We start from the raw sequence: 21576 nt of genomic DNA, 5'->3' as shown, positions 1-21576 counted from the left end.
AAGGGTTCACTGGATACAAACATACACTGGAAAAATGCTTTTTATTTCTGGTAGCGAAACATTTCTAAGTGTTGTAGGATTGCACCTAAAATCTTTAAAGGACAACGACGAACCCTGACCTTCTGTTCACACTATTAACTGACACTAACAAAGTGCCAAGCAAATTTTTCCTCAATGTTTTCCCATGTGTGAGCTGTCATTTTATCGACACCTGCTGAAAAGTAAAAAAAAAATAAATAAAACATATATACACGTATTATAAAAATGATATTACATAAAACATAGAACTGTTTCATTTTATACACATAAGACCTCTAATTAAATGTGTCCAGAGACCACAAGGAAGAAAAATAAAATCAAAGTAGTATCTGAGATTATTTGATGGTACGTTCAACAATCTGTCTTTGATGTTTTGTTCAATATTAAACAAATATATGAACGTGTTTAAATAGTTGTTTTTTGTGGATGTATTTATCTTAATTGTTTGACTGTAAAAAAAAAATTAGATCGAAGACAAGACATTTTTGCGTATGGTGACTTTTATTTTGGAAAATCCCTCCATTTCGGCCATTTTGAAACCCTGACTAACCTGGGCTCAATCCCAAACGACACGTTTCTCACTATGTAGGGTGGAACCGTTTATTTAATCCATACCCTAACTAGTGCACTTCTACAGAGAAGCGTTTGGGACACCACGCACTCGGCTCCAAAAACAAGCGATGACTATTTGCTATTCCTCTTAATGCGTTAACGATTTATAAAACGAGCAGATTACAGCTGTATGAAAGTGATAAGGTGCGATAAGAGATGCTGATGTTGACTTCAGGCATTGATTTGTTGAATAAAAAAACAAAAAAAAAACAAAAAGAAAACTCTCCTCTTTACAAGTTTGGTCATGAATGTTTTACCGAGTTGTAGCAAACTTCAGTGAGGTTTTAACATCAACAAGGTCGTCTCATGCCGACCTCCACTCTCTCCTGAAGTGTGTTAATCATCAGCTCTCCATGTCCTTATTAACCCGACACACTCCAGTTATCTCTCACACACACACACCTTTAACTTCTCCTCATTTCACCACAGGTAAATAGTTTTCCAGCCAAGACGCGACTGCTGCTGGTGGTTTTTCCTCCTCCTCTTCCTCCTCCTCCTCCTCCTCCTCCCTCTTTGTGGGACTTTTATGAACGCGTTTTTGTTGAAGTGCTGCTCAGTTCTTGCACCGTGCCATTCGGAGAGAGGGACCGAGAGTGTGTGTGTTTGTGCTTGCTATAGGATGCGCTATGCCGTGTCTCTCGGCTCTCTCGGCCTGCTCCGGCTGCTCGGCGCGCCCTGGTCATGGAGCGTGGCCGCTGGACTCGGCCTGTACCTGGGCTCCGGGGGCTGGAGGTACCTGTACGTGGCCGTGCGCACCGCCAGGAGGGATCTCCAGTGAGTACAGCTCGAGTTCACCACGCTACTAATCCTCATCGTCAGGATTTTACACCTTTTCACACGACCATTACGCACATGGACTCTTCCACACTCTCTCCCTCTTAATAAACCCCCTGAGCGGTGCAGTTAATCTGGCACACACACTTATCAGGGGAAAGTATAAGTAGTTTAGAGTTGTTTTATTTTTAAAACTAGACACAAACACACCGTCTGACGTAATAACCTGACTTATGAATGTATCTGACCTTTTATAACTGTAAATTATTTGTGAAATGACGCACGAGCCGGTTGTTCTGCTGGAATAATTTTGTTCATGAGTTACAAGTGTAGTGTTCAACATGATCGAAGACTATCAATTTTATAAAGCATGTGCGTTAAGGAAATGGTTCCTGATGGAATTACCTTGCTTTTTGTTGTTGAAACCAAACAGCTAGAGTTAGATTTTAGTCTTTGGGATCAATGGTGACCTGTGATTTGGTCGTTGGGATCAGTGGGAGCAGCTGTGATCAAATGTGGGAAGCAGTGATTGGTTGTTTGGGGAAAAGTGTGATCGGTGATTTGTTGGGAACAAGCCATGGCGATCATTCATTTGTGGGCAGCAAACACTGGTGATATTTGAATTTCCTCTAGGATCAATAAAGAATCTCTGTATTTGATTGGTTGTTGCGGACAAACCGGGCGGATCAGTGATTGGTTGTTGGGGATGAGTGAATCTTTGTTTGGTACAAACCATGGTCATCAGTTTGGCTCAATGGTGATTAGCTATTGGTTGGTTGGATCAATGGTGATCAGTTATTGGTTGGTTGGATCAATGGTGATCAGTGATTGATCAGTGAAACATTGCTATTCAGTGATTGGTTGTTACGAACAAGTCGGGGTGATCAGGTTAACAGTCATGATCAGTGATTAGTCATTGGGAAAAGAGTAAGAGTTTCTTTCTGAATGTTATAAGAAATAAAATAGTGTCAGGTGATTTTATTTTCAGCACAAAGATCACAAGACATTTTGAAGGTCTTGTGAAGTCTGTTGAAGTCCTGACTTAAGTTAAAAAACAAGAAAGAAAAACGACCAAAATAAAGTTAAGATCAAATCAGAGATTGGATTCCCTTCAGCATAACGTGTCATTTTTTTTCTCTCTCTTTATCTTTTCCTCTGGAAAATGTCTGATGCAATGTGCCAAATGTCTTGTCTGACGCTTTGTCGTCATTGCTGTCTTGTCACATCAGCACTCAATTACGTGTCCAGCTCGACAAAAATAATAGAATGTGATTGTGTGAAATCAGACTGAACCTCTAACTTCAGAAACACGGCTCCAGACAGCCGACACTTTTTCATAACGTTTAACACCAACGTAACGAAGTCTAGCTTTAATTCATCAGGGAGCGCCAAATAATTACTCCTGATATTACTGCAGCTCCTTGGAATTAATCTTTACTCATTAGTTCCATGTTGATTTCGTTGTCATTCACACTGTGTGCGCCTCTTGGCACTTAATGGATTTAATACGTTTGAGTCTCTGATGCTCTCGCAGCTTCACTTAGTGTTTGTTTTTCTCACATCAGCGTTTGTTTCCTCCTTTATATCCGGTGCCTCGTTTCTCTGATCTTGCTCATCCTGTCACATTGCTGCTTTAAATGTGGCTTTTATTAACTTGCACTGTTTTGATAGTCATGCACAGGATGTGTGTGTGTGTGAGAGTGTGTGTGTGTGTGTGTGTGTGTGTTTTTTCCTGTCTGTTCTTGCCCAGTCAAATCCTGGAGAACCTGTTGCTGTGGTAGTTAAACAAAACAGCCTCTTTCAATTTTTTTTTTTTGACCTGAATGCCAAGTTTGCGCTAATTGTGTCATTTCTGTCTCAAATTCAATCCATAATATTTGTTCCTGGACCTGCTACAGATGCTTTTTCAGCTTCACAGCATTTAGCCTGTTTGAACTCCTCTGTGAGGTGAGAACACAGCTTTTTCACTCGAGTCTGGTCCAAGGTTCTCTCGATCCTCATGCTCATCTCTGGACCTTTTCTCCTCCCACCATACATAAATGATCGATCCTTTTCAACCTGTCACATTTGCCATTTAACAGTTCAAGGATTTTTTTTCTTCTTCTATTTCTTCTTTCTTCCGGTCAGACTTCACTAGTCTATTTTTAAATGCCCCGAGACGTCCCCAGAGTTTCGAAACCCGGCCATATGATTTAGAATTTAAATCCGTCTCGGACGCCTGGTATAATTTGGGATATCTGTAATAAGATCTCGGCCAACCTTTATTTCCTTATTTAACATGATGGAGGTGTCGTGAGAGGAAGACAGAAGCTGTTTAAAAAGTTTTTCACTACACTTAACGTGTGTGGAACACGAGTAAAGCTCTCAGAGAAAGTCGCTACATACCGTACACGCTGAGGAGCAAGCTAGGAGGCTTACCTGGTGGAAATCGTGTGTGTGTGTGTGTGTGTGTGTGTGTGTTTTTAAGAATAATTTTCTGAATAAACAATACATCAACCATGTGAAAGCAATCTAAGGTGTTAATAACGTGTTAATCACAATCTCTGATAAATCCTTTTAACATTCGAGGACGCTTTTAACGTGCCACTTTTCCTCTAGGTGTTGAATAAATCCAATTAAATTCTCTCTGTAAATCAAGGCGAGCTTGTAATCAGCTCATCAGATCTAACGTTGCATCATTACCTGCTAATTAGCTGAATTATTTACTCGGGTGTGGACACGGTGGCTTAGTGGTTAGCACGTTCGCCTCACACCTCCAGGGTTGGGGGTTCGATTCCCGCCTCCACCTTGTGTGTGTGAAGTTTGCATGTTCTCCCCGTGTCTCGGCGGTTTCCTCCGGGTACTCCGGTTTCCTCCCCCGGTCCAAAGACATGCATGGTAGGTTGATTGGCATCTCTGGAAAATTGTCCATAGTGTGTGATTGCGTGTGTGAATGAGAGTGTGTGTGCTCTGTGATGGGTTGGCACTCCGTCCAGGGTGTATCCTGCCTTGATGCCCGATGACGTCTGAGATACGCACAGGCTCCCCGTGACCCGAGGTAGTTCGGATAAGCGGTAGAAAATGAATGAATGAATGAATGAATTTACTCGGGTCCCACACGAGCCGAGCGGAAATGAGATGTGGAGAGACAGCCGGTTTCCTGGTTTTAATGCATTACCTGGATGTGTTTATTTCTCTGTTCCAGTGGAGTGATGGTGCTCTTGAGGGTGAAGCTGGCGCTGTGGCATCACATGCGGAAAGGCAGCACCATCCCCTCCATCTTCGCCCAGACGGTCGCTCGGCACCCGGACAAACCAGCTCTGGTGTACGAGGCCACCGGGGAAACGTGGACCTTCTCTGAGCTGGAGCAACTGAGTAACAGCGTGGCTCACTGGGCACTGAGTCGGGGCTGGGGCTCGGGCGACGTGGTGGCTGTGTTAATGGAGAGCAGGCCGCTGCAGGTGGCGCTGTGGCTCGGTTTGGCTAAAATCGGCATCGAGTCAGCTCTCATTAACTTCAACCTGAGGAGAGACTCCCTCATCCACTGCCTGGGCGTGTCGAGAGCACGGGCGCTCATTTTTGGGGCCGAGCTCGCTGATGGTATGGTATTTTTTTTATGCATTCTTTTTATGCATTTTCCCTCAAAATGAAACGCTTTTTACACAAAAAAAGGTACAATTTGTATCACAAAATTTCAAAAAAGCTGCAAAATTTAGCATTTTTGATCTCAACATTCTCAAAAGGATCATAAGAATGAACAAAAAGAAACTAACAAAAAATGGTTTATAATTTTTTTTGTGTGTGTGCAGACTGGTAATAAAAGCATCATAAAAAATCATTTGCTCACTGTGTGCATAATACACACACGCACACACACACAGTCTTAGCACACAACATACACAATACATGTACACACACACTCCCCTCTCAGACACACACTTATCACACAACATACATAATACACACATTCACATCGCATAACATACATAATACACACACGCTCATCACACAACATACATAATACACACATTCACATCACACAACATACATGATACACACATTCACATCGCATAACATACATAATACACACAATCACATCGCATAACATACATAATACACACATTCACATCGCATAACATACATAATACACACACGCTCATCACACAACATACATAATACACACATTCACATCGTATAACATACATGATACACACATTCACATCGCATAACATACATAATACACACAATCACATCGCATAACATACATAATACACACATTCACATCACATAACATACATAATACACACAATCACATCGCATAACATACATAATACACACATTCACATCGCATAACATACATAATACACACATTCACATCGCATAACATACATAATACACACATTCACATCGCATAACATACATAATACACACATTCACATCGCATAACATACATAATACACACATTCACATCGCATAACATACATAATACACACGCTCATCACACAACATACATAATACACACATTCACATCGCATAACATACATAATACACACGCTCATCACACAACATACATAATACACACACACACACACTCATCACACAACATACATAATACACACACACACACTCGTCACATAACATACATAATACACACACACTCATCATATGACATGCATAATACATAATAATAATAAAGAGTAAAGTGCAAACACAGATTATGCATTAAGTCCTTAACTCTGTTCTATGCAGCACCATGATCCCATAGAAACGTTTCCTTCCACTGTGTACTGTGTCAGTTATATATGATTGAATAGAGAATTGAGAATAGAGAATTCAGCAGCACCGTGCTGTTCTATAAGCGTTCAGATCCTTCACACCCTTCAGGCTGTGTTTAATAAATGATGCAGACACGTAAATTCCCCTTTTTTAGCTTTTAATTCTCTCTGATGTCGTTCCTCTCTGTAGCCGTGTCGGAGGTGAGCTCCTCTCTCAGCGACTCTACGCCTCTCTTCTGCACCGGAGACCTGAGTCTTGATCACATGACCTCCCTCAAAGCTCAGCCTTTGGACTCTCTGCTGGCGTCTGCACCGCGCCATCCTCCCTCCTGCACTCCATCCAAGGGCTTCAGCGGTGAGTGTTTCTAAATGTTACTGCAGCACTATGACATCTCTGTCTTATTAACATCACTTTTTAATGACATGAATAACATCACAATTTAATTATTATTGTTATTATTTACTATCTTATTAGGTCTAGGAATTTGCAAGCTGTACTTAAAGGTGCGGTGCATGATGTTTGAAAGCCAATGTTGACATTTGAAATCACCAAAACAAACACGCCCCTAACCCAAATGATTTTTGATAGCTCTGCCCCACACACGCGTAACCCAGGCAACTATTATGGCGGAACCTGCCGATGGGATATTTTTATCAATGAGTAATACTATGGTAATACAAATGTGTTTTTGTAGTACTGTGTGTTGTACTGTGAAAGGTTTAGCTCCGTTTCACGCGGAAGACGACGTTCAATACCTAGAACCCGAGGCAGTGTTTCAATCGCTTTTGGCTAATGTCATACATGTGCACTGAACACTCTCTCCACCGCATATTGACAAGACACGCCCCTTTCTTCTGATTGGCTACACGTTTGTTTTGTTAGTCGGCCCGACTCGGTTTTCTGAAGCATTTCTCAAACATCGTGCACCGCACCTTTAACCACTGTTTAATTCTACAAGGTAGGGCTTTTTTTTTCTAACTTTAATGAAATAAAATATGTCCTTTCAGCAGGACATTATTCCTCAGTCTGAGCTGAACAGACGAAAAGAAATTCAGATTACAAATAATAATTAAATCTAAAGATGATTGCCATTTTTAGGTGATCAAGCTAGTTTTTATAATAAAATAACTTATTAAAATATATTTATTTAAATATATAATTATTTCATTCATTCATTCATTCATTCATTCATTTATTTATTTATTTGGCCAGCAAAGAAATCACTTATTTTGGCCGTTACTGCAAGTGTGTAGGTTATATACTCTACTTGGAGACATTCACACCAAAAAAATCCACACTGAAATCCAAAGTAACTCAGGTTTGTGTTTTGCTGCTCACTGAATCCAAACGGCTCCCGATTAATCTCGTTCACGTACCCACTTGGCGTTCGGCCATGAGGCCGCTCCGGTCTTTCTAAGGTCTTTTAGCTCTTTTAGGCGAGAGGGGAAAAAGTTCCCAAGACTCCAGTATGGGAAAGTGTTTTCAGTCCTGTGACACTGTTTTTGGGGACAAAACTCCTTATTTAAAATCTTTAAAAAGGTGAAGATTTGTTTTTTTGTTTTTTTTTTGTTTTTATTCCAAAGAAACTGAGATATAAATACACACACACACACACACAGTTTACATGCATTATTTAATATAATAGTAATATAATGTAAGTGTAGGGGTGTATGTTTGTTTGTACTGAAATATTTTGTGTACTAAAGGTATTATAATAATAATAATAATAAGAAGAAGAAGAATTACAATAATAATAGTATTATAGAACGTGTGTGTATTGATCCACAAGGACTGATACTCATAGTGACACTAACTTCAGTCTCATGCAGTGAGACATCTACAAACCGGAAATTGTTCTAAATTTCCGTATAAAACTTCTGACCTGATGATGATGAGTCCTTGTTTGTGTGAATGTGAGTGTATATAAGCTCAATAAGGACCTCAGTGTGTAAGGACACTCGTACTCATACGGCTGTTTTAATTACAGACCGTTTGTTCTACATTTACACCTCCGGCACCACCGGACTTCCTAAAGCTGCTATTGTGGTTCACAGTCGGTATGTCGAGCTCCAATCACAATCCACCTTCCCCTTTAACTCCACATACCTGATTTTTGTGTTTCTTGGGTTTCTAACATAGACACTGATTGTTTTCTGATTAAAGATATTACAGAATGGCTGATTTCGTTTATTACGCTTTCGGCATGAAGCCAGACGACGTCCTGTATGACTGTTTACCTCTCTATCATTCTGCAGGTAAGCAGTGATTTATTCTTGAAATAAAAACGGATCAAACGTTTAATCGAATGTGCTTTAAGCTTCAGACTTCCACAGAAATGTACAGTGTCGAACGTCGAGAGCACCAGAGTTATGGCACTTTAGTTGTAGACCAGTGTTACTCATTGCGCGGCTCGCGAGCCTCCTGCGGCTCGCCAAGCTTTAATATGCGGCTCTCATGGCAGTAAATAATACGATGATATGATCATGTGGTTAAAATTTATTTTTCATTTAAATAACATTAAAAACAATCAGGGAAGCATAGAAAAACGAATGTGCTCTATTACAAATAATAATATATATTTATATATTTTATTTGACTCGTCACTGACTCACTGCGTTCTGCGCAATAGCCAGTTTTTGGCGGCCTGCCAGAAGCTAGTTTGTGTTTCATGCTAGTTAACAACTTGTGTTTACTGTACACACGGACTAAAAAATGGATCGATTTCTTATCAAACAATCCAAAAAACAAAATGTACAGCAACAAAGCAATGTGACAGTGACAAAAGAGGTAACTGATGGGGAGCATGCGTCATCCGCAACTCGAGAGGAAGACGGAGACGGAGGTTGTGGAGAGTCCGCGCCTGCTAAAAAATAAAGGTGTGAGTCAGTCATAAAAGATGAGCATAGAAAATTTCAAGAAAAGTGGACAGATTAATTTTTATTTGTCCTTCACGGATCGAACCCTTGACAGGTGCATAATAAAGAATGATTTTTAAGTCATTATTGTATTGCAATATTGTACATTGTATTTAAGCAGATAAGCTATTTAAGACTGAATAACTTGGCATACTTTGCGGTGAAAGTGGCTCTCCTATTGACTTTGTCCTATCAGTGTGGCTCACATGAAAAAAATAGTGAAGACCACTGTTCTAGATGATAGAATGTTGTATCTGCGAGTGGACAAATTGTCAGAAAACGTCAGACACTTCAGTAGACCGTTTAATTTATTGGACAGCAGAGCGTCGGTCCGTTACGCCGTCTCTTTATTAGTCTGTCAGTTAGGATTAATGATTAAACCCTGAAGCAGCCGTTCAATCAATGTACAGCGTTATCAGTCTGCGACACTGCAGAGGTTTTGTTCTTGCAGAGGTTTCAAGATTCATTATAGATTCATGATGTTTATAAACCGTTCACACAAACTTTTACGGGTTTAGGTGTGCGATATGTTTTATCTTGTTTTTGTTTTGTTGTGATTTTGTATTTTTTTTGTTTGTTTTTGGCTGTTTTCTTGTTTTTGTTTTGTTATGATTTATGTTTTTTGTTTGTTTGTTTCTTTTTAGCTTTGGGTTTTTGTTTTTAGGTTCGATTTTTGTTTGGTTTGTGTTTTTTATGGCTGCATGTTAAACAGCCCATCAGGCAAGCTGGATATTTCTTATGTCTATTTACATTAAAAAAATAATTATTTACATTAAAAGTGACATTAGTAAGTATATCATTTTATTAATAAGCTAAATAAGTTTAATAGTATACAGGGAGTGCAGAATTATTAGGGAAGTTGTATTTTTGAGGATTAATTTTATTATTGAACAACAACCATGTTCTCAATGAACCCAAAAAACTCATTAATAGCAAAGCTGAATATTTTTGGAAGTAGTTTTTAGTTTGTTTGTAGTTTTAGCTATTTTAGGAGGATATCTGTGTGTGCAGGTGACTATTACTGTGCATAATTATTAGGCAACTTAACAAAAAACAAATATATACCCATTTCAATTATTTATTTTCACCAGTGAAACCAATATTACATCTCAACATTCACTAATATACATTTCTGACATTCAAAAACAAAACAAAAACAAATCAGTGACCAATATAGCCACCTTTCTTTGCAAGGACACTCAAAAGCCTGCCATCCATGGATTCTGTCAGTGTTTTGATCTGTTCACCGTCAACATTGCGTGCAGCAGCAACCACAGCCTCCCAGACACTCTTCAGAGAGGTGTACTGTTTTCCCTCCTTGTAAATCTCACATTTGATGATGGACCACAGGTTCTCTATGGGGTTCAGATCAGGTGAACAAGGAGGCCATGTCATTAGTTTTTCTTCTTTTAGACCCTTTCTTGCCAGCCACGCTGTGGAGTACTTGGACGCGTGTGATGGAGCATTGTCCTGCATGAAAATCATGTTTTTCTTGAAGGATGCAGACTTCTTCCTGTACCACTGCTTGAAGAAGGTGTCTTCCAGAAACTGGCAGTAGGACTGGGAGTTGAGCTTGACCCCATCCTCAACCCGAAAAGGCCCCACAAGCTCATCTTTGATGATACCAGCCCAAACCAGTACTCCACCTCCACCTTGCTGGCGTCTCAGTCGGACTGGAGCTCTCTGCCCTTTACCGATCCAGCCACGAGCCCATCCATCTGGCCCATCAAGACTCACTCTCATTTCATCAGTCCATAAAACCTTAGAAAAATCAGTCTTCAGATATTTCTTGGCCCAGTCTTGACGTTTCAGCTTGTGTGTCTTGTTCAGTGGTGGTCGTTTTTCAGCCTTTCTTACCTTGGCCATGTCTCTGAGTATTGCACACCTTGTGCTTTTGGGCACTCCAGTGATGTTGCAGCTCTGAAATATGGCAAAACTGGTGGCAAGTGGCATCTTGGCAGCTGCACGCTTGACTTTTCTCAGTTCATGGGCAGTTATTTTGCGCCTTGGTTTTTCCACACGCTTCTTGCGACCCTGTTGACTATTTTGAATGAAACGCTTGATTGTTCGATGATCACGCTTCAGAAGCTTGGCAATTTTAAGAGTGCTGCATCCCTCTGCAAGATATCTCACTATTTTTGACTTTTCGGAGCCTGTCAAGTCCTTCTTTTGACCCATTTTGCCAAAGGAAAGGAAGTTGCCTAATAATTATGCACACCTGATATAGGGTGTAGATGTCATTAGACCACACCCCTTCTCATTACAGAGATGCACATCACCTAATATGCTTAATTGGTTGTAGGCTTTCGAGCCTATACAGCTTGGAGTAAGACAACATGCATAAAGAGGATGATGTGGTCAAAATACTCATTTGCCTAATAATTCTGCACTCCCTGTAGTTCAAATTAACTGTACTACCAGACTATTAAAATATAAAGGGATGTGGGATGTGGTAGCTCATTGGTTAAGGTGTTCGACTACTGATTAGAAGGTCAATGGTTCGAATCCCAGGTCCACCAAGTCGCCACTGCTGGGCCCCTGAGCAAGGCCCTTAACCCTCAATTGCTCAGGTTTATAAACTGAAATAAAAATGTAAGTCACTCTGGATAAGAGTGTCTGCTAAATAATGTAAATGTAAATATAATAAATTATAAAAATAATAAATAATTCTTTATTTAACTGAATTATCACACCCTGCTCAATTTTTTTTAGTAAATCAGATTTATTTGCATAGAGATTTATTTATTATTGATTATAAAAAAATTACTAAATAATTTTTAAAACAGTTAAATTAAATTATTAATGATGTATATAGAAATATTCTATGACTAATATTTACAATTAAAAGTATTTAAATTCTGTAAAAATACAGAAATCACATGAAAAATAGAAATAGATAAAGCTTTTCTTTTTAGTTTAGCGAAACCATTCTGGTGTCACATTTTTCTTCTCAGGTAATATAATCGGTGTGGGTCAGTGTTTAATCAACGGCCTGACCGTGGTGGTGAAGAAGAAGTTTTCAGCCAGTCGCTTCTGGGAAGATTGCATCAGATACAACTGTACTGTAAGTCACCGATTTTATCACGTATTTTTCATGTAGCGTCGTTTAACTACAGTAAGAATCCTTTCCAGCACCTCTCTCAGAAGCTAGCTCAAGTTAGCTCTTCACTGAGCCGGTTACTGTCCCGCTATAAACACAAGGACCACACAGAATCTAAAAAATAACGCAAGCTTAACGAAACTGCGATATTTAGAGGAAATTGTGATATGAAAATATTTTTTTCAATATTACGGCAGATTTTCTGTAGATTTGAACCAAAACGAGCCATGTGACTTGACATCACAACACACACTTTTTCGATTTGTACAGATCTCACAGAAAGTCAGAAAATACGTTCTTCACTGCTAGGAGCTTAAAGGAAGAATCCTGTGCTTGTTATTTCACATATTTAATTTGTTTTCTGGAGCGGGAAAAAAAACAGAAAAGAAAAAATTCCAACTTTGGGAATTGTGACTTTAGAAGCTCAGTTTGACACGTTCAGTGTAGCGCACGCTGTTTTGTAGACTTTTAACTTCACCTTGAAGTTTTTTCTCAATTCGTTAAAAAAAAGCCACCTACAAGTCACATCAAAAGTCTATTTGACTGACATGGCAGAAGACCAACCACAGGACGGAGGCAAACACGTCAGCAAGGTCTTTTTTCAGGACAATTATTACTGTATATCATCATATTTATACAGATGAGCTGAGAGCCAATCAGATCGCAAGCTTAAACTCCTGAATGTTGGGCTGTTTTGCTGACTGGGAAATCTCAGTGTATCACTTTATCATTGGCACCTCGCAGTTATGTTTTCATTTGACTGCACAGCATCAAGCCTGAACACTCTCTCATCCTCTGTGTCCTCATTCTGCCTGAACTTTGTGCTGTCTCTAAAGTCGTGAATCATTACATTCCTTATGTTTCTTCTCTCTTCCACTGGGGATTTCTCTTCTGTCTCTCTGTCTGCCAAACTTCACTTTCTATCCTTTCGTAATCGTATCGGATGAGGAGTTCCTCAAGGTTCAGGTATTGGTCAGGTCATAATTCACGTCTCTCTTCATGCAGATGACATTTAGTATTGTGCATCGTACATCACTGCCCACGTTTATTCACAGTTTTTCCTGGTCAATGTTAAGAGTCACCTTCTGGTTATTGCGACATTTGGCTTTGACCTCTTAATCTGAACACAGCTGAAATCCTGTAGTGTGCTTTCATAACCTCAGATTTGGATTACTTCATAAACCTGAAAAAAAAATGCTGATTAATTTAATCCATCTGCTAAAACCTCTTTACATTAGTTTCCCTGGATTAATAACTTGTAAGTACCACTACTAATAGTAGTAGTAGTAGTACATATACATGTTATGTAGCACTAGTATTAGTATTAGTGCTAGTAGTAGTAAAAGTAAAAGCAGGCGGAAGAGCATTAGAACTAGTAGAAGTACCAGTAATAATAATAGTAACAATATAGTAAAGTTAAAAAGAATAGTGCTAATCGTAATCATAGTAGTAAATGTAGGGGGAAGTGTAATGTTAGCAATAGGACTAGTATTAGTAATAGTAGTAATGTAGTAGTAATAAAGCAGTAGTACTACTTATAGTGCAGGTAAATAGTAACAATATTAAGAGGGTTGCGCTGGATGCTGCTGTTCCTCCAGGTGGTGCAGTACATCGGTGAGATCTGCCGCTACCTGCTGTCTCAGCCTGTGCGTCCGTCAGAGCGCGAGCACCGTGTACGCCTGGCTGTGGGGAACGGACTCCGCCCTAGCGTGTGGGAGGCCTTCACTCAGCGTTTCGGCATTAAACAGATCGGTGAATTCTACGGAGCCACCGAGTGCAACTGCAGCATCGCCAACATGGACGGCAAGGTACAGCGGTTCCGTAAGCGTTAGCGCTATTAAATATGAATATTTTATTTAATATAATTATAAATAACTTGAAGGGGGCACGGTGGGTTAGTGGTTAGCACTTTTGCCTCACACCTCCAGGTTTGGGTGTTCGATTCCCGCCTCTGCCTTGTGTGTGTGGAGTTTGCATGTTCTCCCCGTGCCTCAGGGGTTTCCTCCGGGTACTCCGGTTTCCTCCCCGGTCCAAAGACATGCATGGTAGGTTGATTGGCATCTCTGGAAAATTTTCCGTAGTGTGTGATTGCGTGAGTGAATGAGAGTGTGTGTGTGTGCCCTGCGATGGGTTGGCACTCCGTCCAGGGTGTATCCTGCCTTGATGCCCGATGACGCCTGAGATAGGCACAGGCTCCCCGTGACCCGAGGTAGTTCGGATAAGCGGTAGAAAATGAATGAATGAATAACTTGATTAACAAAAACTGAACACAGGATGCTGTGAAGTAAGTGTTGTGCATACAACCCACATAACCACAGCCACAGATGTGGTAGAAGTGGTGGTGTGTGTGATCACTGTTGCCAGACCAAAGGTTCCTGTTACTTATATAATTACAAGCTAATTATTATACAGTGAATGTATTGTAGGCATTTTATTTTAAGTATTGTTGGTATAGCAAATGCATATAAAACAAAACTTGACTATTTAATGTATGAATGTAGCTTTTTCTCTATAGTTATGTTATTTAGGACCATAATGATGAAATAGTAGTGTATTAAAGCTTCATTAAATGGAGTCTGTTCTGTTTGTGACATAACTGGCAATCCTGTGTGTAGTTATTTGCTATGTGCTTGCTTTGTTTGGTTTATTACTATGGTTTCTCTCTGCAGGTTGGATCGTGCGGATTTAACAGCATGATTCTGCCCAGCGTCTACCCCATCCGACTGGTGAAGGTAAATGAGGAGACCATGGAGCTGGTGAGGAATAAGGACGGACTTTGTGTTCCATGTCAGCCAGGTGAGATCCCCATCCATGTGTATACATGCTTCTCAACTCATTCTTAATAAAAGTACTATTTACTTTTGCGTCCTTATGAGATGTTGCCGTGTTTGACTGGTCACATGAATTTGAATGAGTTTAATCCAGATCTCATTTATACAAAAACAAAGTCCTGGCTTTATTACAGGAAAGTTTGGGAATAAAAAGCCTTCTGGCTTAAATTAATAACCACCATGTACTGCAATCATGTGGTTTTGAGAGACAGATGGTTTTAAAGTATGCTGTTGGTCACATCACATCATGTTATTCTGCTTTTTGCACTATTTAGATATACTGTACAGCCTTAATTTCTGGGAACAAACCGAATGAACCCAGGATAAACACACAAGTCTCAATGTACACAATGTGTACACAGAAGTGTACGCCGTGCACACATCACTAATAATCCATGCCTTGTCCGGGTTCCTGAGTGCGTTTACTTCAACTAAGCTGTTAACCTTCTTTACCGTTTGCTGTTGATTCTCAGGAGAACCCGGGCTGCTGGTGGGTAAAATCAACCAGCAGGATCCTCTACGGCGCTTCGACGGCTACGCCAATCAGGACGCCACCAAGAAAAAGATTGCGTACAGTGTTTTCAAGAAAAATGACTCTGCTTACCTGTCAGGTGAGTCACTTTGGGTCTGTAGGTTGTTATGCTGCTTGCTGTCAGACCTGATTTTGAAATTTGTGACGTATGGAAAACGGCGCTAAGAGGAAAACATCTTACTACATATGACTACAGGTGATGTTCTGGTGATGGATGAATTTGGATACATGTACTTCCGGGACCGAGGTGGGGACACGTTTCGCTGGAAGGGTGAAAACGTCTCCACGACTGAAGTGGAAGGAACCCTGAGCAGCCTGCTGGGCCAGAGGGATGTGGCAGTGTACGGTGTTGCTGTGCCAGGTGAGGGCATCGTTTTAGTGGTGATGAACAGGAATGCTTTGGGGAAAATATTAACTGCTCGATATTTAAAATCGGCTTCGGGCTGTGAGGAGAAATGATTTAAGTGACGTATGAATGTGTAACTTGCAGGTGTGGAGGGAAAAGCAGGGATGGCTGCGATCGCTGAGTCCACAGGGAGCTTTAACTGTGAATCCTTTCTCAGAGAAGTCCAGAAGGTGTTGCCTCCGTACGCTCGGCCAGTTTTTCTCCGCATCTCCCCGCAAGTAGACACTACAGGTGAGTTAGTGATTTTAAACTGATACTAATCGACTTCTCAGAAGCCCCGCCCCCTTTTCTCTTATTTCGCATCAGCCAATGAGCTTGCAGTCCTGTTTTCTGTCAAGTTAAATAAAGAGCTTGTTATTGTAAATTTAATATATTAGTTTAAAGTCTCTAAGTATAAGTCTGTGCACTGGTCCAGGTACAATATTCTCTCTCCACACAGGTACGTTTAAAATTCAGAAGACCAGGTTACAGAAAGAGGGATTCGACCCCCGTGTCACAGCAGACCAGCTCTACTTTCTGAACTCCAGAGCAGGGCATTACGAGGTTATGACCGAGGCAATGTATAACGCTTTAGTGGAAGGAAGGATACCTCTGTGAGAGGGCATGAGGAGCAGGTCAGTTAAAGTCCAGGGCATTTTAGGGATTCGTTTATTGAGAGGCAAAAACAAGCACCAGGTTCTCTGCTGTGGATAATGTACTGCTAATATTTAGAGAGACAATGTTTAATATTTAGCACTGTATAACTGAATAGCACTATATTTATAAAAAAGAAAAGTGTTCATTTTTACATTTTACAGAGTGTAAACCGTGCCTTTATTGCATGTGATGCACATTAGGTTAAAGGCTTCCCTCGGCGAAGGGGACGTTCTGTTACCAGCGAAAAGCTCAGTCTGATGTGATGGTTTTTATTTGCAAAGGTGTGTTATTTTATCTAGAGGTCAAAAATATGTGGTCAGTTTCCGCCTGTTGAAATGGTTTGATTTTAATGCTGAACAAAAGTATTACGTCACCGTATCTGGTCAAGAGGAGAACTATTCTCTTGAACACCAGAGACGATGACTTTCTTTTCATTATTTTTCTGCTGATCTTGTGACAAACACAGACTCGGAAGCACAAACGATTCGATTCCTTCTTTATTATCTTCTCCGTTATTTACCACTGTTGTTTTAGAGACAAATACTTTTAAGCAATAAATAAATCTTCCTGAAAAGGGGAGCATATAGTTTACTTTATTAATAGCTAATAAGCCCTGTGATGGGTTGCCAAACACTAACATCGATGATGTTTTCCACACTGACTGAGTAAATTTGTGATTAGTTTTATTTTTAAACGATCGTAGATGGATATTTGTTAAAAGACGTCTGAAGAGTATAAAAGTGCCTTAAATCTTCTCTCCCGGAATTTCTTAGAAAATAATCATCCATTGTAGAAAATTTGATTTGGATGTCGATGTTGTTCTGTGACGCTGTGTGAGCCGTCAGCACTGACCGTTGTCCTGTTTTAACATGCTACAAATGAAAAATAAACATTATTAAAAACCTGTTTTCATCACTGAATTTATTGTCCCACTTTTTACATTATAACAAGTCTATTGATGAATAAACATAATGGATATGAGCATTTTTTATTGTGTAAATAGGGGTGGGCGATATGACAAATATTGCATCGCGATAATTAAAGACGATACATTCTACCATGTATCGTGATGCACAGTATACAGGTGTTGGATTTGCAAAACATTTTAAATATGTTCAGGTTAAACATGCTTTTATTTAATTCCCTACAAAAAGAAAATAACATTTGAAAATCTAAGAAAGAATCTATACAGATTTACAGATTCTTTAAAGATTGACAGTAAATTATTTAAATATGTGATACAAAGTTTGTAACATCTATTCACTTGATTTCAATTTCTGACAATATCCACAATATTTCAGGAAAAATAAACATATCGAGACGTAATTTCTAACAATATCATCCTAATATTGTCATCTTTCCCACCCTGAATTTAGAGATGTTCAGAGAACTTCAGCTTTAAACATTAAACTAGATTAGTGTTGTACATATCGAAGCAGTATTTCTAAAAAGCTCCAATATGTTACAGGAAAAACTGGGAAATCTGATTTGGTTAAATAAATAACAACATATTATTGGGAATATTGCAATTTTTTTTAGGCTATAGTTAGTCCAAAATGCAGCTGCCAGAGTTTTAACCAGGACAAGAAAGAATGATCATTCATTCATTCATTCTCTACCGCTTATCCGAACTACTCGGGTCACGGGGAGCCTGTGCCTATCTCAGGCGTCATCGGGCATCAAGGCAGGATACACCCTGGACAGAGTGCCAACCCATCGCAGGGCACACACACACTACTAACAATTTTCCAGAGATGCCAATCAACCTACCATGCATGTCTTTGGACCGGGGGAGGAAACCGGAGTACCCGGAGGAAACCCCGAGGCACGGGGAGAACATGCAAACTCCACACAACCCTGGAGGTGTGAGGCCCTCGGGGCTTTTTCATTTCATTTCATTTCATTTCAGTCCATATTGATGTTTTTATCCTGATCTGATTACAGTATTTATGTATTCGGTGTGTGGAGCAGTATAAACAGATCAGGACCAAAGTTATTACAGCTCATCGATCATTGTTTAATGGTAGCCCAAGCATCACTTTGAACACTCTCTATCTCTCCCAGTTACAATGATCTGACGTGATAAACTTTAACACAAGTTTCAGTAACCTGGTCCTATTTCTATAAACAGCAACTGATTTTAACTGGTTCATTTTCAGTGAGGTACTTTTGTTCTTGTTTAGTTTTAGGTTGTGAAGAAGTTTCAGCTGAACCAGTCTGATTTTTGTCCTCTGAATGAACTGTGGTTCACTCAGTGTGTGTTTGGTTTTTCACACTATTCTGTGTCAAATAGACTACAGACTGTTGTGTGTGAAAATCACAGCTCATCTAGAGGCAAAAACCACGACACGGTTAAAGCCACGGAGATTGAAAATGTTTGAATTTTTTAAAGTATTATAAAAACTGTCATTTTACATTGATGATTAAAAATTTATAGATGTCTAAAGAATAAAAATAAATAAAATGTATTGTAGAATTTTGTAGTAATTGCCATTAAAATCCCCCAAACATGCTAATTTCAGCAGGTCCAGTACACTATTTAAATTCATTACCGCAACCAACTATAGCTGTTACAGTACACAGTGAAATGAGACAACATTTCACCAGGATCGTGGTGCTACATAAAACAAACACAGAGCTAAGGACTTAATAAGTAGTCCTAGAGACATAAAGTGCATGTGTGCAACCTGGTGCAAACAGTGCAGTGCAAGACAAAAGACAAGAAGACAGTACAGGACAATAGACAGTACAAAGAAAAAATACAAGGCATTACACAAAAGCAGTGCAGACCAGTGTAAATACTGTATATTCTATATTGCATGTGCAGAAATACTGGAATGAACACTTAATATAATAGCAGCAGTTATATGAGGTATTGTAATGAATTGTGCAAAACAGCAATTGACTGAAATGTGAAAGACAGCATGTGTAAAGAGCAAAACCAGTGTGTAAAGACAGCATGTAAACTGTTTGATATGGTGGTGCCAAAGACATGGATGAATATTGGAAGAGTGCATATTTGGTGTAGGTCAATACAGTCCGTAGAGTTGGTTGTGTAGGTGTGTGTGCGCATTGGGCTCAGTACAGTTCAGTTCAGTTATTAAGGAGTCTGATGGCTTGTGGAAAGAAACTGTTACACCGTCTGGTCTTGAAGGCCAGAATGCTTCGGTACCTTTTTTCCAGACGGCAGAAGCGTGAAAAGTGTGTGTGAAGGAGTGTGGGTTCATCCACAATGCTGTTCTCTTTGCAGATGCAGCATGTTGTGTAAATGTCCATGATAGAGGGAAGAGAGACTCAAATGATCTCAACTCAAGTGATGTAGCTGCTCAGGATACTCTCAATGGTCCCTCTGTAGAACATAGTCAGGATGGGTGGAGGGAGATAGGCTAAATAAAAAAATGATGAAACCCTCTAATGTTTACCATGAGCTACAAAACGCTTAAAATGTAATTCATTTAATTCTAGATTTAAAGGTTTAATCGATTATAGAGCAATGGCAATTTTAATCTCCCACAAACTGCTCATAGCATAATAAACATCACAGCACAGAGAGAGCACTGGTTAAAGTTGTAAATGACCCTTTACTGGCCTCTAATCAGGGTTCTGTCTTTTTACTGGTGTTTCTCAATCTCAGCTTTTGACACTATTGACCATGCTATTTTACTTGATAGACTAGAACACGTTGGTGTTAAAGATCTAAATGTTGATTACTCTAATCATACTAAGGTAATGTTATATAAGGTAGTGTTCCACAAGGTTCTGTGTTAGGCCCATTGCTTTTGTGCATATATATGCTACCACTAGGTGCATTCATTCATTCATCTTCTACCGCTTATCCGAACTACCTCGGGTCACGGGGAGCCTGTGCCTATCTCAGGCGCCATCGGGCATCAAGGCAGGATACACCCTGGACGGAGTGGCAACCCATCGCAGGGCACACACACAGTCTCATCCACTCACCCAATCACACACTACTGACAATTTTCCAGAGATGCCAATCAACCTACCATGCATGTCTTCGGACGGGGTAGGAAACCGGAGTACCCGGAGGAAACCCCCGAGGCACGGGGAGAACATGCAAACTCCACACACACACAAGGTGGAGGTGGGAATCAAACCCCGACCCTGGAGGTGTGAGGCAAACGTGCTAACCACTAAGCCACCGTATCTGCTGGACAATACATGTGTACAGATACAACACCGTTTGTATTAGAAAGACAAAATGTTAATACAATAAACCTACATTTGTCAGCTACCCACTCACACTGCTGTAACAGGTGTATATATAATAACATACGTACAATTTTCTCTTGAATAGTCAGTCATTTTTATTTATTTTTGAAAAATATTTGTGAAAATAATTGATAGAATGTTTTCAGGTTCACTCAGAGGGTCGCGTCACTGCTGCTAAGAACCAAGTCTATTCCCAACAATATCTTCATTTAACAGATAAATGAATTCATTTTAAATCATCATCATCATCATCGTCATCAAGAGATCCTTCTTTAGGACAGGGACACTATTATTTCTCTCCATCAGTCCACCCTGTTAACTTATCAGTAGAAGGTTAGACCACACCAACACCATGTGATGGCTGAAACAACACCATACAACTGTCCCTACACTGTCAGCCATGATGAAACTTTCTATACAAATTACACACTATAGCTAAGATGCTATATGCTACATGCTAGCTATGGCTGTTAAAGGTGAGAAAATGATGATTAAAATGATATGACTTTACAATTCTCACGCAAACAGTTTAGACAGTATAACAAATTAAGTACTTTGATAAACTTTTTAACCCACACAGCATAATACTTTGTACTTAAGATATTCTTGTTGTGTTAGGTTGTTATTTATTGGGACGGTGATAATGGGGATAACGTGTACGAGAGGGCGTTAAAGATTCTGTGGTCAATGTCTCCATCTGGTGGTGGGATTTAATCATAACATGTAGGCATATCAATATATGC

At 39.8% G+C, this 21576-nt stretch overlaps 2 protein-coding genes across 2 annotated transcripts in view; one reads left to right on the top strand and one right to left on the bottom strand.

Moving 5' to 3' along the window:
- Positions 1–21576, bottom strand: part of LOC132864072 (zinc finger protein 354C-like) — a 232810-nt gene that overhangs the window by 123334 nt on the left and 87900 nt on the right. The window lies entirely within an intron of this gene.
- slc27a1a (solute carrier family 27 member 1a) lies at positions 849–17506 on the top strand. Its single transcript, XM_060897457.1, has 12 exons — positions 849–1425; positions 4610–5004; positions 6370–6534; positions 8168–8237; positions 8344–8435; positions 12050–12159; positions 13794–14003; positions 14865–14991; positions 15500–15637; positions 15755–15919; positions 16049–16195; positions 16404–17506. Exons 1-12 carry the CDS (start codon positions 1178–1180, stop codon positions 16559–16561), a joined length of 2025 nt encoding a protein of 674 aa, XP_060753440.1. The 5' UTR covers positions 849–1177; the 3' UTR covers positions 16562–17506.

This window comes from Tachysurus vachellii, chromosome 21 (assembly GCF_030014155.1).
Source record: "Tachysurus vachellii isolate PV-2020 chromosome 21, HZAU_Pvac_v1, whole genome shotgun sequence".
NCBI lineage: Eukaryota > Metazoa > Chordata > Actinopteri > Siluriformes > Bagridae > Tachysurus > Tachysurus vachellii.
This window is presented reverse-complemented; position numbering and strand designations above follow the sequence as displayed.